Genomic DNA, 12,837 nt, shown 5'->3' on the forward strand with positions numbered 1-12,837 from the left:
TCTTGTGTGTTAGCGCTGGGACTCTGATGATTCATTGCCTACAACTTTGTTTCATTAGGATTTGATCCCATTTTTCTTGAAGCATCTAGATTTATTGGAAGTTTCCAAATGAGGTTCTTGCACGTTGCCCAAGGGCATGGTCGGTCTGTCTGTCTCTCTTTTTTTTTTTACATTTTATTTAAAATCTGTGGGAACCCATGTTAGAAAATAATAACTGTTGAATACTGCTTTGTGATGGTGGAAGACTAGCTAATACATTTTTCATTTTTAAATAAGCGGTAGGGAAGAGAAGATTTTTTCCTAGTTGAGTATTTCTTTAAATTAATGCAACACTTAATTGCTTTGAGTGGTTAATCTCTTTCCACCACCTTGCACCTGCTTTTTTATGCCTCTCTGCTTCTGTGATCATGAACTTGGGAGGAGAGGCATGAACATACAGAGCTCTGTAATAGCAACTGGATATTAATGCTGATTTAAATTTGAACTCCCCCATCCTGATCTACTTTCTCTGTAGCTCTTCCCCTTTTTACCCTGGCATTAAAATATTTTCCATCATTCCTATGACTTAAACCTCTTACAGATTTTCATATATGTTTTCTATTCTTGCAAATACCTTGATCGTAAGGTATAAGGTTAGAAAATCTGAAGCAGGAAAGAGGATTTCGTTGCTACTTATGCAAGCTTTTGAGAAGAAAAGGTACAGTGGATCATTTTGCGTCGGTTTCCTTTGGCTTCAGTGAAACTGTGAGTGGCTGAGTCCTTGCAGACCAAGAGAGAATTTGCCCTAAGGCTTGTTTCTGTGACTTGGGTCTGTTTGTTCGCGTACACTCTAATGACGGATCTCTGGCAAAAATAGCGAAGGTTTTTCATCACTATTATACAATGTCAAATTGATCTGGGTTGCTATTAGCTCTATGTGAACGCTGCTGAAGAGGCATACGACTAAATCGGTGCCAAATTTCTGATTTGATGCTGTTCTTGTGCCAGTGCATTACTTCAGCTTTTTCTGTTGAGCTTTTCTACAACTGATTTTTTGCTTAGGGGCTGTCTTTTTTCTATCTAAATTTGCATTGTGTGGTATCTTTGATTTTATCCCCCCCCCCCCCCAAATTTTTTTTTTGAGATAACTTACAGATTTCCATATAACCATGGGATTTTTCATTGGTCTGTGATTGAAACACCTTAATTGGTTTTCTCTGAGACCTATGAGGCAAATCTGTTTTAATGGATTTGGATTGTCAAAATTGTGCTTTTGTGGAAGTCATACTCTTACTTGAAGGTTTACTCTCGATAACGACATCTTCATTTAGTAGGTGACAGCATAAGAAAAAATTGCTTAAAAGCTATTGTGATTCCTGTTAAGCTGCTTCATGAGGTAATCTAGATGTAAAAGCTTTCCTAAATATTTAAAGCTTTGCATGTGTACAGCACTTAGGATGTGTAGATTACTGTTCCTATCAGTTCCTCTGTCATTTCTGTCTCCCTCTGCTTATTGGACTGGCTATGTTAACCTAGATACTGAACTAAATTATGAGGGGCAGCTTAATCAAACTGTGGTCTGTCGTCTTTTAGGGCCTTTTGGGAGGTAGCATAACCAGACCAGTAATAGTAAAATGCAAATACTCTTAAGTTTATGCTCAGTGAACACAGAGAGTTTAGGGACTGCATGCTGTTTTTCCCTTATTGACAATTGTGTGAAAAATATGAAGGCAAAAAAAGCAGTACATTAGGCTAGATTGTTAAATCATTGACATATTGTTCGTTATTTGAATGCAGCTTGGATGTTAAGCCATGAATTAAAAGGATTCAAACAGGGTCTGTTTGATCCAGTTAATCCAGTACCATAGTTAGTACTTACATTTTCTAACTGTGTGTAATCATCTTTAAAAAAAAAGCATCTAAAATTAGGAATGGAATAATATTTGTTTGTTTTAATAATCTGAGATAAATATATTTTCTTACAAAACTGCACTAAGCTGAGATTAATAGGTAGGCTCAGTATCTATTGCGGGCAATTTAAGAGGTATTCTTATTTTTATGTATGTTCTTGAAATCTAGATACTCAGAGCTAATTGAAGTCTTGGTGAGGATAAATTTTATACAATTGCCTTGGGAAAGACTTTTGATTCACTAAACTTCCTTTCTGGATTAAAAAACATGGTAGCTGTTAATACCTTAATTTTAGCGTCTTTTCAGTTGGAGGGACAATATCCAGTCTCTCTGATCAGAGTCTCCCTGTTGTCCTTTGCTGTAGGTTGCGAAGATGGTACAGTCCCCTCTTGCGTTGCTCCTGCTGGCAGACTAGAGTTTGAGAGCGCGTGATACCAGTTGCTGCTGCACTCACTATTCAATGTTTCAAACCGATCCGAGGAAGTAACGCTCTCCTCTCTGGAGAGGCCGTAAAATGCATGTTATGAATTGTCTCTCCTTGGTCAATGATAAAGAAAATGGGGCTATTCCAGTTACAACGGGATTAATGAATGAGGATACGACGACAGCATCTCAACTTTCTCAGCCTGCAGCACCGCTGCCCCCTCCGCCATGTCCCCTCACAGGGGCACCCCCAGCCCCTCCGCTCCCCCCGGGGATGCCGCCCCCGCCACCACCCCCTCCTCCACTGCCTGGGCCAAACATACCTCTGCCTCCACAACTGATAAATGGACATGACAACCATGGCAAAAAAAAACGAATGCGGAGCTTTTTCTGGAAAACTATCCCCGAAGAACAAGTCCGCGGTAAAAACAATATCTGGACAATTGCTGCAAGACCGCAGTATCAGATTGATACAAAGACAATTGAGGAACTTTTTGGGCAGCAGGAAGAAACCAAGCCCCAGGACCTCCGAAGTCGATCTTTAAAGTCTTCATTTAAAGAGACTAAAGAGGAGGTAAGAATTGAAATAAAACCTCTCTTTTACATAATGCTATAGGAAGTGATGTGAATTCTGACTCACCTCTGTCTCTTTCTCTGTCCTGTTTCATCCTTATGGCAAATTTGTCTTGATTTGAAGGAGAGGTGAAGGACAGGGGGGATAAACTCTTTGTCCTTATTGGTAGACATTTGTTTTTCAAAGAGCTAACAGTGTTTTATTATTTTAACTTGGTAAGTGCTGTGATTTGATCACCTGTTAAAATAAATGTAAGTAAGCGGAAGGAGCTAAGGCATCTGTATTTATTCATGTTGGATAGCCCTTGAGTTTTCAGTGTGAAACATAGGTGTACTCTAACTTTTCTCCTCAGCTCTTCTACTATGTCTGTTGTGCAAACACAAAATGTTCTATGTGCAAACATGTACCAGGCAGGAGGGAAGAGAATCCTATTACAAGGGTTAATGCTCTATGTGCCCTTGCCGTCCTAGAGATATCAGGAAGGGAAGGACCAGTATGGCAGCAAGGAAATAAAACATAATATAGTAATTAAGGGAATTTGTTATTTAATTGAGATAACTTTAAAGTTTCAACTTTCATAAATGTTGCTTTCCTGCTAATGAAAACTTTATTTCATCTGGCCTGCTTTTTCTGGACACTGAAATAACCTTCCAAGAAGGTCTGAAAAATGTTACTGATTTCTGTTTTGGTAGTGAGAAGTACCAAGCACTATCAGGTTCAAACACTCTCCAGTGAACTGATAAGTAGCTTTTCTAGTTCTTAAATCCTGATTTATAGACAGCCTCTTTGTGAAGCCTGAATTGAATTGTCTCAAGTGATCTCTCTGTGAAGTAATTGGAGGGTTGAAATGCAGATTTAATCACGGGTGTGTGTCTACATACATGTAAACTTGTAAACAAAATACAGAGGGCATGGGGTTAAGACATGTAACAATGTATTAGTTTTCAGTGAGAAAATAGAGACTTGAAGGATTCAGGAGATGTCAAAATAAGATCAACGTGGACAAGGTGAGAAACCAATGTACTGATAGTGTGCATGTTGCACATAGATTAAAATAAGGGGTTTAAAACAGGCATGTGTATTGCAGACTCTGAAACCCTGACATCGGGAAGGAGTAATTGGGGCCATTGTCAGAGGTAGTCATTAACCTCTGCGCTGTTTTCAGGCTATGTTCATCTTTGAATCAGGATTGCAGTGAGTGGACTTCCTGTACTGCATACAGATGTACACAACTCCAGCCCTGTGTGTTTCCTTAGAAGCGTCCCCCTTTCAGGACTGCTGTGTGGTGAAGATCTAGTTATAGTAAAAATTATAAGTTTCATAAACTGAAAGTGGCCCCTAGCGTACACTAGCTGGGGCAGAGAAGACACCAGCGTGCTCCAGAACTCATGTGTTTTCATGCACAGCTTGAAACTTGGGGCATCCTGGGGAGGTTAAAAGCAGTGTTAGAGATTAAAATTACAGGCCTGCAAAGCAAGGGTTTCTCCAAGATACAGTGCTTGGAAACAAAAGCGCGCTTTGCTACAAATTAACGTTTTTGTGCATCTATCTGACGCTGACATAGTGGTCCAATGCAACTCTACTGCTTGATACCTGCCCACTCTGGTTCAGGGCTCCCACGGTGCCTCTGCACATGGCAGGCAGTGAGGCAACAGGATTTGCCTCTGAATTATGCTACTTAAGTGACAAAATGTTCAACTCTGTTGCTAAGCTTTGTCAAGCATGCCGCAGCAGTGTGTCACACAGCGATGAGCAATTTCTTGTGTGTTAATGGACTTTGCAGTACTAACTGCTTAGCAAGGAGGGAAGGAGATAATCCTGAAGAGCTATGTGTTATTGGAAGCGCGGAAGCACAGATACGCAACAGCTCACATGCTTAACATTACTGCAGGCATCATTCAGCAGGAGTATGGAGAATTGAGGCATAGGCAATGTTTGTGATTTTTGTCATTGATACTGTCAGCTGCTGCTTGCTCACTCACTTTAATGTATGATGGTTATCCTCAGTTCACTGTAGTCAATCTACAGAGGTTGAAAGAAGCGGAGGCAGGCTGAGGTACACAGCATCTGTTTGACTTTGTGGAGAGCGTGTTAGTGTGGGCTGAGGAAGCTCTAGTTCTCTTCCTGGCTGCACCACTGGCCTGGCAGGGGAAGGAGGACAAGACATTTTGAGTTTCAGTACCTCTATTCCTTTTCTGTAACACACAATTGATTTTAGAAAGTACTTTATGGTCTGTCAGTGAAAAATGTTCTTTGGAGTTTAAATAGTGGAATTAGTCTAGTTGGCGTAGTACGTCAACAACAAATTTTCAAGATAACTTCAAGTGCATAAATTCAAGTATCACTTGGATCCAAATCTGAAAATAATAACCCAGAACATGTCCAAAGTGCTGTCCAAAAGTACACAGCCGGAGAGTCTGCTCATTTGGCTCAGTGGGATTCCTCTCGGTACAGTGGCACAGCTTCAGTCAGAGCGGTTAAAAGCGACTCTTCAGCCGGTGTTGAGGGCACTCCCCCAGAGACTCTGGTGGAGGTAGGGGTTTCATACCTTCCCCAGAGATTGCTGTTGATTATGAAGTCATGAGCAGTTTTGGAAGAAGCGCTCTCTTCATGTAGGAGCGTAAAATACTGCATGTCCTTTTAATTCCTTACTTGCCAGTGATTTATACAGGGAATTTAGATGCCCAGCTCAGTTTGGGAGACTTAGCACTAAACATCATCATTGTAACAGAAGTCCCTTTTGAGATTTGAGTCAAACTCCTATAGCAAATGTTTTTCTTTTTGTAAACAATCCCTCACCAAACCCTTAGGAGATTAATTAACATGTTTCATTGACTAAAGGCTTAATTTGCCCTATGGTTTCAGTAATTTGAGCCTCTGAAAAATAGGGGGTGTAGACTCAAGTTTACACACCAATTTACTTTCCCCATCCTTTAGTGGTGTCACAGTATGGCACAACATACACTCACCTAGGCTATAGCTAGTGTGGCAGCAGAGCGGGCAGAACAGTTTGTTGCCAGCCAAGGGAGCTGCTCTTGCTTTCTCCTTCGAACTGCCCCTCTGCTCCTGTCCCTCATCTCTCCCATCTGTGCACTGGCTCTGGCAGACATTGGACCCTCTGTAAACACAAGTAGGTCAGCAGAATGCTGTTGGGGCTTTTCGTTTGTTATCTACTGGAGTAGTTTTCTGCTATTTTAGTGAGTTTTGATGGCTTGCAAAAGGGTGCGGTGAATTCCAGAGCCTGTGTGAGGGGCTAATGAGAGGGGGAGGAGAGAGAAAGAAGATGGAAGGGACGAACAGGATGCCTTTCCTAGCCATGCCCTCTCTGTCTTCCTTGTGCTGGCTCTGATGCTCATTCCGCCTTGAGAGTTGATTCAACCTGTTAATCCAGCAGAGGACCAACACAGCAAAAAAGCCAATGAGATGAGTAGCAGTGCCTGCCTAAGGGAAAGAGCAGGCTAGGAACGTGACAAGGGAGGATGACATGGAGCAGGACAGCCCTGTAGTAAGCTGCTAGGTTCACTCTGGAGCACTGTGGAAGTGCACCTTTCCTCAACCACTCCAGGCAGTGCATGTGGCTTGGAGAATAGAGGCCAAAATATTAAACTCAACAGTGATGGTTAGTGTGTTGTAAAGTGGAAGCTGAAGCAGGAAGTTGAAGTTGTTTATATCCTTCCTAACCTCCAGCACCGAGCCTGTGCCACCAGGCTGTTCCATGCTTGCTGTAATTTGTAACCTGTATCCCACCATGTGAAGCCCCATTGTTCTTATCCAAAGAATACATGTAATGTTTTGCTTTCACTAATCTGTCATAAATCCACTTTGTCATGTTCCTGTTCCTCATTGACAATCTCATGGCAAGAAACTCCTATTGCATTTCTGCAGTCACTACAAAGTCAGTATTGATGTGGGGCATTTTGTGTCTCCCGGAATGCTCCTGTGAATCTTTTGTGTTGATTGCAAATTTGTATCAGAGTTCAGGAGTAGATTTCCTCTTACCATCATCAGAACTTAGCCATGGTACTCAAGCTAACGTTCCCCTTCCTTTAATACATCTAAACCAGTGAATATTTCAGTGGTGGATTAACATTGTCAAACTGATGCTGTTATTACCCCACATGATCTGTGTCTGCTGCAGATTTCAGAAATACACTGAGTTGAATACCATGGTGATGAGAAGCAGACTCATGAGTGAACCAGCTGTCCTTGCTTCAAAGATTGCACTGTTTAAGAAGGAGAGGTGGCAAGTGTGTGAGGCAGTGACACTTGCATTGGCTGGCAAAGTGCAGGTGTTGAGGTGGTGCAAAGTATCTGAGAGAATTGTAGTACTTCCAGAGTAGGATAAACAAAAATTTCATAGTTTTCTCTGGCAGGATAGTTGAAGAAGATGGAGAAAGCTCTCCTGAATTTATCTAAATTAAATCATAAGATGCCATATGAGAGTTTTCTTTGGTATAGAGAATCCCAGTGAGACTAGGAAAGTCTGTTCTCAATTCTTAATTACAGTCCAGTGTAACTTTTTGAGTTAAGAACTCTGAGGGTATTACTGGTGGACAGCACTTCAAAATCTCTTTAGGTGGCAGACAGAAATTTGGAAGATGGTCTGCTGGCACCAGTGCTGAAGGTGTGTATGAATAGAAGATAGGAGCAGACTGAGCAGAATTTATAAAAAGTGGGGGAATGTTTAAAGGGTAAAAAGCAACAGCTTGGTAGGAAGTCATATGCAGACAGCTTTCTGCAAGGACAAAATTAAATGAAAGCTGGTTTGGGAAAAAAAGTAGACATTATGAACAGATGTTAAGGCTAAGATTATGAATCTAATGTGCAACTGAATGTGAGATGGAAGATACTGTATTTGTGTGCAAGGAGTGGGAACCTGTATTTATGGAATATCTGTCAGGTTCGCCTTTTCTCCTCCTCATGCTCCCAACTGGAAACTCCTGGAAGGCAAATAAGTAACGAGAGCTTTTTCAGACACTTCTGATAATCTTGAAGTGGACACCAAGCAAAGAGTGACTAAAAATTGATCCATGTGTTTTGATTGTGTGCTTGAAAAAGAAATCAGAGAAAAAAATAGAGTCCAGTCATATGGCAAGCAAGAAGTGTGTAAAAGATCCTTGTACTTATGAAAAGCTATGACATTTTTATGTTGTGCTGATAAGACAAATGCAGCTGTATATGTTGCCATCTGTTGTTTTTCTTCAAGGGAAGATGTTAAAAAAATTCTCTAGTTTTGTTTCAGGTTGTATCGTAAATCTGAGTTGTGCCATGGAAACCAAAGGTTTACCCAGATGATGGTTAGTCTGATTGTAACAGTTACCTTCTGTGACTGAAAATATTATATACAGAAGGTTAACTGTGAATATGTTTTTAAAAAACCCAACAAACGAAAAGCCAAATCATGATGGCAAAGCTTATTGGCTTAAACTAGTACAGAGAAATGAGAGAATTAGGAGTGAGCAGAGCAATTGGAGACTGGAGCTGCAGTTTGAGAGGTCATTGAGAGGTCCCTGCCGTAAAACATTTGAAAAAGATTAGATACTGCAGGGGAAGAGATAGTTGAACCTGTCCTATGTTAAGGGGCTTTCCCTTAATGATCTGTTGGGGGCCTCTCAACTCCTAAGATAACAGGAGAATAAACCACAATCTGTCCTCTTATCTTTGCATATGCTAAAACTGAAGGGCTTCAGGCTAGCAATCATCTAATTAAAACGAATGTGCTGATATTTCCTGTGTTTTCTAGTCTTTGCTGGTTTCAGAAGAGAGGAAATTCCAAAATTTCAGAGAACTTTTTGATTTGATTCACTCTTTTCAGCAGATGAGGAGGCTCTCTCCTGGGTCTGTGTTGAGGATAGCACGTTAATCATACCTGTATTTTCACTGTCACCAGCTGACTGCAGGCTAATTCAATTTCATGACATTGCATTTATATATGTATTTCTAATTCGTGCACTGTCACAGAGGTCAAGACACCTTTCCAGTTGTCAAAACCTCAAACATCATGTGAGTCCAACAGCAGTCTTTAACATCTGTGTGTACTGAGTTGTTTTATTGTAGCAGTTGGATGGCACTGTTAACATGAAACAATTCTCTTGTCCTTGTAAATCTCATGACTTCTGTAGCTCTTTATCACCAAAATAGCTGAGGTAAAATTTTAACCTTAAAGACACGATTTGCTAAAACAGGGCAAACATCTCATATTTGAACTTGTATGCTGTTACAGGAGAAAAACTAGTATAAAAAGAATTAACACTTTCAACAATTTTTTTAGAAAATAATTAGAGAAAAAAGTTAGGTTTTTTCCCTCTGTTTAATTTCCAGAATTGTACATGTAAGGTGATATACCAAATGAACTTTAAAATATAAAGCAGGGGGAGACTATTATTTTATTATGGGTTTCTGTTTGCTTCTAGATAAAGCAAACAGATTTGAGCATTATCTGTCTTAGGTTTTGATTCAAGATCAACTTACTTATCTTTCTATGGATCAGCGTGGCTGTTAGTTTGCATGAATGAAATCAGTAGTGCATACTGACCTCTGCTTAGAAAGCCCATCCTCACATTTGTTACAAAACCTCTGAAACATGTGGGTTTTGAAGTGTGGTGCTCACTAACTGGGGGGGCTTCGAATGCAATACCACATATTACTTGATAAGCAACATTTTTCAGATGTAGTGTTATGAAATAAGCAAGAAGAATGTTTTTACTTTGTAATGAAATAGAACTTATCTTCCTTTCTTCTATAAATGTTGCTATGGTTTTTTTTGCTTCATTTGATAAAATGTGGTGTGGGTGTGCTGTGTATTTCCCTGGCAAAAACTAGTTCTGTAATATATGATCTTTGTTCTTAAGAAGTGATTCTGTATTCATTTTGTCTGTGATTTGGTGGCAACTGCAAACAATTATCTGTAGCAATTTTAAAAATATCTACGTTATATGCTATTGTCTTAGGTACTGGTAGATTAATCTCTCTTGCTTTCTCTCTCAGGTTTCCATTTTGGATGCAAAAAGAAGTATGAACATTGGGATATTTCTCAAACAATTCAAAAAGTAAGATTTGATCATGCAGCTAATGCAAGCAACAGTTGTGTGAAATTCTTTGTATTTCTCATCGAGTATCTTGTGTATTGTGTTCTGTTTCTTGTGGACTTTACATTTCTGTGCAGGTTTGTCATAAGTAACTGCATTTCATAATTTGTTTTCTAATACGTTTAGTTTTGAGTGCCATTACGACTTAGCACCAAACATTTAGAGTTTGCTACTGTTAAACAGTTGAAGTGAGTTTTCAGGCATAGTTAGGGGAAGCCCTTATATCTCATGTAATACTGCATGAGAGCTGCTTTTCACTGGCTTCCTTTCTTTATAAAGAATTAATAGAAAGGGGTGAGGTGAGGAATTTTGTTTTAAGAGCAAGCTGTTTCAATGCTATCTTTATTCATTGGTAATGTTGCCCTTCAGTGAAGGCATCACTGAAAATGGTGTTAGAACAATGCTGCTGTGGGCACTGATATGTAACCTCATTATAATTCCTTTGAGTAGCCCAGGCATTTTTTTTTTCCAATTTGTGTAACTTGTTCGCCCTGGAAGTGTTAGAAATGTGTATGCTCAATTGTTTTTTTCAAGGTCTGCTGAATCCATCATTGAAGATATTTATCATGGAAGAAGTGAGCCCTATGGTTCTGAACTGCTGCACGAATTTCTTAAATTATTACCAGAAGCAGAGGAGGTAAATAATGGTTTTACAAAAAAAGCTATTTTTTTTGTAGAGTTCTACTGCCTGGGATTCCAACATGAAGGTCTGTAAAAGAGGAATCCCAAAGCCTTCCTGAGGCCAGGGGATAGGAAACCACTGAGTGCTGAAGTTTAACCTTCTTTTGCCATGTGATACTGAGGTTGCAGTGTAGTCATTCCCTTCACATCAAGTACTTTCACCTACTTTAGGATGCTTCTTAATGAAAGTAGTGATAAGGTATGGGTTTCTCTGATGTCCCTTATGATGTCCCTTTTGTTGAATAAACATTTCGGTAAGACCTGGAACCCTCCTGTGTGCAGGTATCTCTGCTCTAGGAGGGGTCAGAAAACTCAGAATCAAAGTATATCCTAATGCAAACAAATTAAGTTTCACTTCTTTGGCACCTGCCTCATGCTTTCCCATTGCAGCGCCTGTGAGTTGAATATTGGTAGCTCTATGCTACTTACTGTCTCTTCCCTTCTGGTTTGCTGCCTGCTTGGTGCATCTGGGATCTGCCTGCTCCTGGGCCCGGGTCGTTGGGTTCAATAGGACAGAAAGGCTGCTCTGCTGTGCAGCACCCATAGAATTTGCTAACACGGCTTAGTGCTTCAAAGGAGGCATGTAAATGCTGCTTTCTCCCCTCCCAGTCCCAACCTTCAAGTCCATTCACATGATTAAAGAGGTGAAGCTTCATCGACTGACCTGGGAGCCCTGCTTAATGATGCAGGGTTCCTTGTCTGCTCCTGTATTTGCACTGACCCATTTGTACGTACTTGAGAGAAATGTATACAGCAAACTTGACAAAATTAGCATTAGAATTGCTTGAGTGCTTCACATCAAAGTGATGGCTGAAACCTGGGAAATTGCTAGTTAAGGTCCACATACAGGTCAACCTCAACTCTCATGCTTTACCACTTCAAGGTGGTACTGTCAGAGCACTCTGTTCCTCTGTGCAGCAGCAAATCTCAGATCCAGTCAACAGCAAAACGTTGTATTATTTTGCTGTCAAATATATAACCCTAAATTGGGCTGCTTTTGCAGGGATTCTTGTAAGAACCATGTTATGATACTATATTTGACTATTATATTTTTAGAGTTGATATCAACAAGTTGAAATGTAATTAATCTGAAAAAAAAGAGGTGACAGTAGTTCTGGGAGCTCAAAACTATTCCCCCTTCCCTCTTTGTTTGAATTTCAGTACATATTCCTGTATTTAAACGGAATTTATCTCCTTCTGAAAGAGTCAGAGGAGAACAGTGATGTACTAACTTAAAAGAAAGTGACTCCTAGTTAACTTTGTGAACATTCAGCAAATTAGACTGAAAGAAAAGTGTTTTTTCTTCTTTTTCTCTTTCTGGTTTAGATCTTGGTTGTTATTTTACAATAAGCAGAAAATCTTTGAGATAGCGTACTCCTATGTGATCTAAATGTTGTAATTCAGCCAGAATTGTAATGCAAGTTGTTTGGATTTTATCAGAATTTTGTCTGTAATACTCAGTTAGACACTTTTGATATCCGGTAGATGCTGTTAAGAGTGAAAAGGTACATTTATTTCCTAGTAGATGATTTGACGACAGGCCTGCCCCTCAAGATGGTGGGGCCAGCGCACTTAAGAAGTGCTTTTAAGGAGGCACTTGAGAAAATAAGAGATTTTATGGCACAGAGGAGTATTAGAAATTAGGGGGCTTTACACGTTAGATTTGTTGCTGTTCCCAAGGGATGGCTGGAAAGACTCTTGCTCCCCGTGTATAGGTATGTATTTAATTAGTTCCATGCTTCAGAGATCTCATTGCTCACCATCAGGAAAAGGAAAGACCCCCTTTCCCTTTGTTATTCTGCCCATAATTGTTTAACTTGGGAGTTTTCCCTGCAAGAGCTGGAGTAGGGGGCAGGACAGGGAGAAGATCTCGAGTGTGAGGGATTGATGCTTCTGCTGGTATGGAAAAATGTTTCAGTGCCTTCATGTCTTCGTGCTTCCAGTGTTCAAAGAATAAGTAGGTCCAATAACTCCTTTACTACTGTGGCTCCTAAAATTTTAGTGTAGTCAGTTGAAAAATTTGTTCTCTTTAGGACCCTCAGAGCTTTTGTTGTCTGTGTTTTTCAGCATTTCCCCCCCCCCCCTTAAATGTATGTTTATTGTTCTCCTTGTATGTCCCCTTCTTTTTTTTTATTAATTTATTATCAGCCTCCTAGTCTGAATACCTGTCTCCTGGAATAG

General features: G+C 40.1%; 1 protein-coding gene across 1 annotated transcript in view; it reads left to right on the forward strand.

The window, feature by feature from the left end:
* The window catches only part of FHDC1 (FH2 domain containing 1), a 37,772-nt gene that overhangs the window by 2,527 nt on the left and 22,408 nt on the right, over positions 1-12,837 (forward strand). The window contains exons 2-4 of the mRNA XM_075751721.1: positions 2,255-2,887; positions 9,875-9,936; positions 10,510-10,612. Coding sequence (XP_075607836.1) covers positions 2,405-2,887; positions 9,875-9,936; positions 10,510-10,612 — 648 coding nt within the window. The 5' untranslated portion in view covers positions 2,255-2,404. The remainder of the gene's footprint in view (positions 1-2,254; positions 2,888-9,874; positions 9,937-10,509; positions 10,613-12,837) is intronic.

The sequence above is a fragment of the Balearica regulorum genome, chromosome 4 (genome assembly GCF_011004875.1).
Source record: "Balearica regulorum gibbericeps isolate bBalReg1 chromosome 4, bBalReg1.pri, whole genome shotgun sequence".
NCBI lineage: Eukaryota > Metazoa > Chordata > Aves > Gruiformes > Gruidae > Balearica > Balearica regulorum.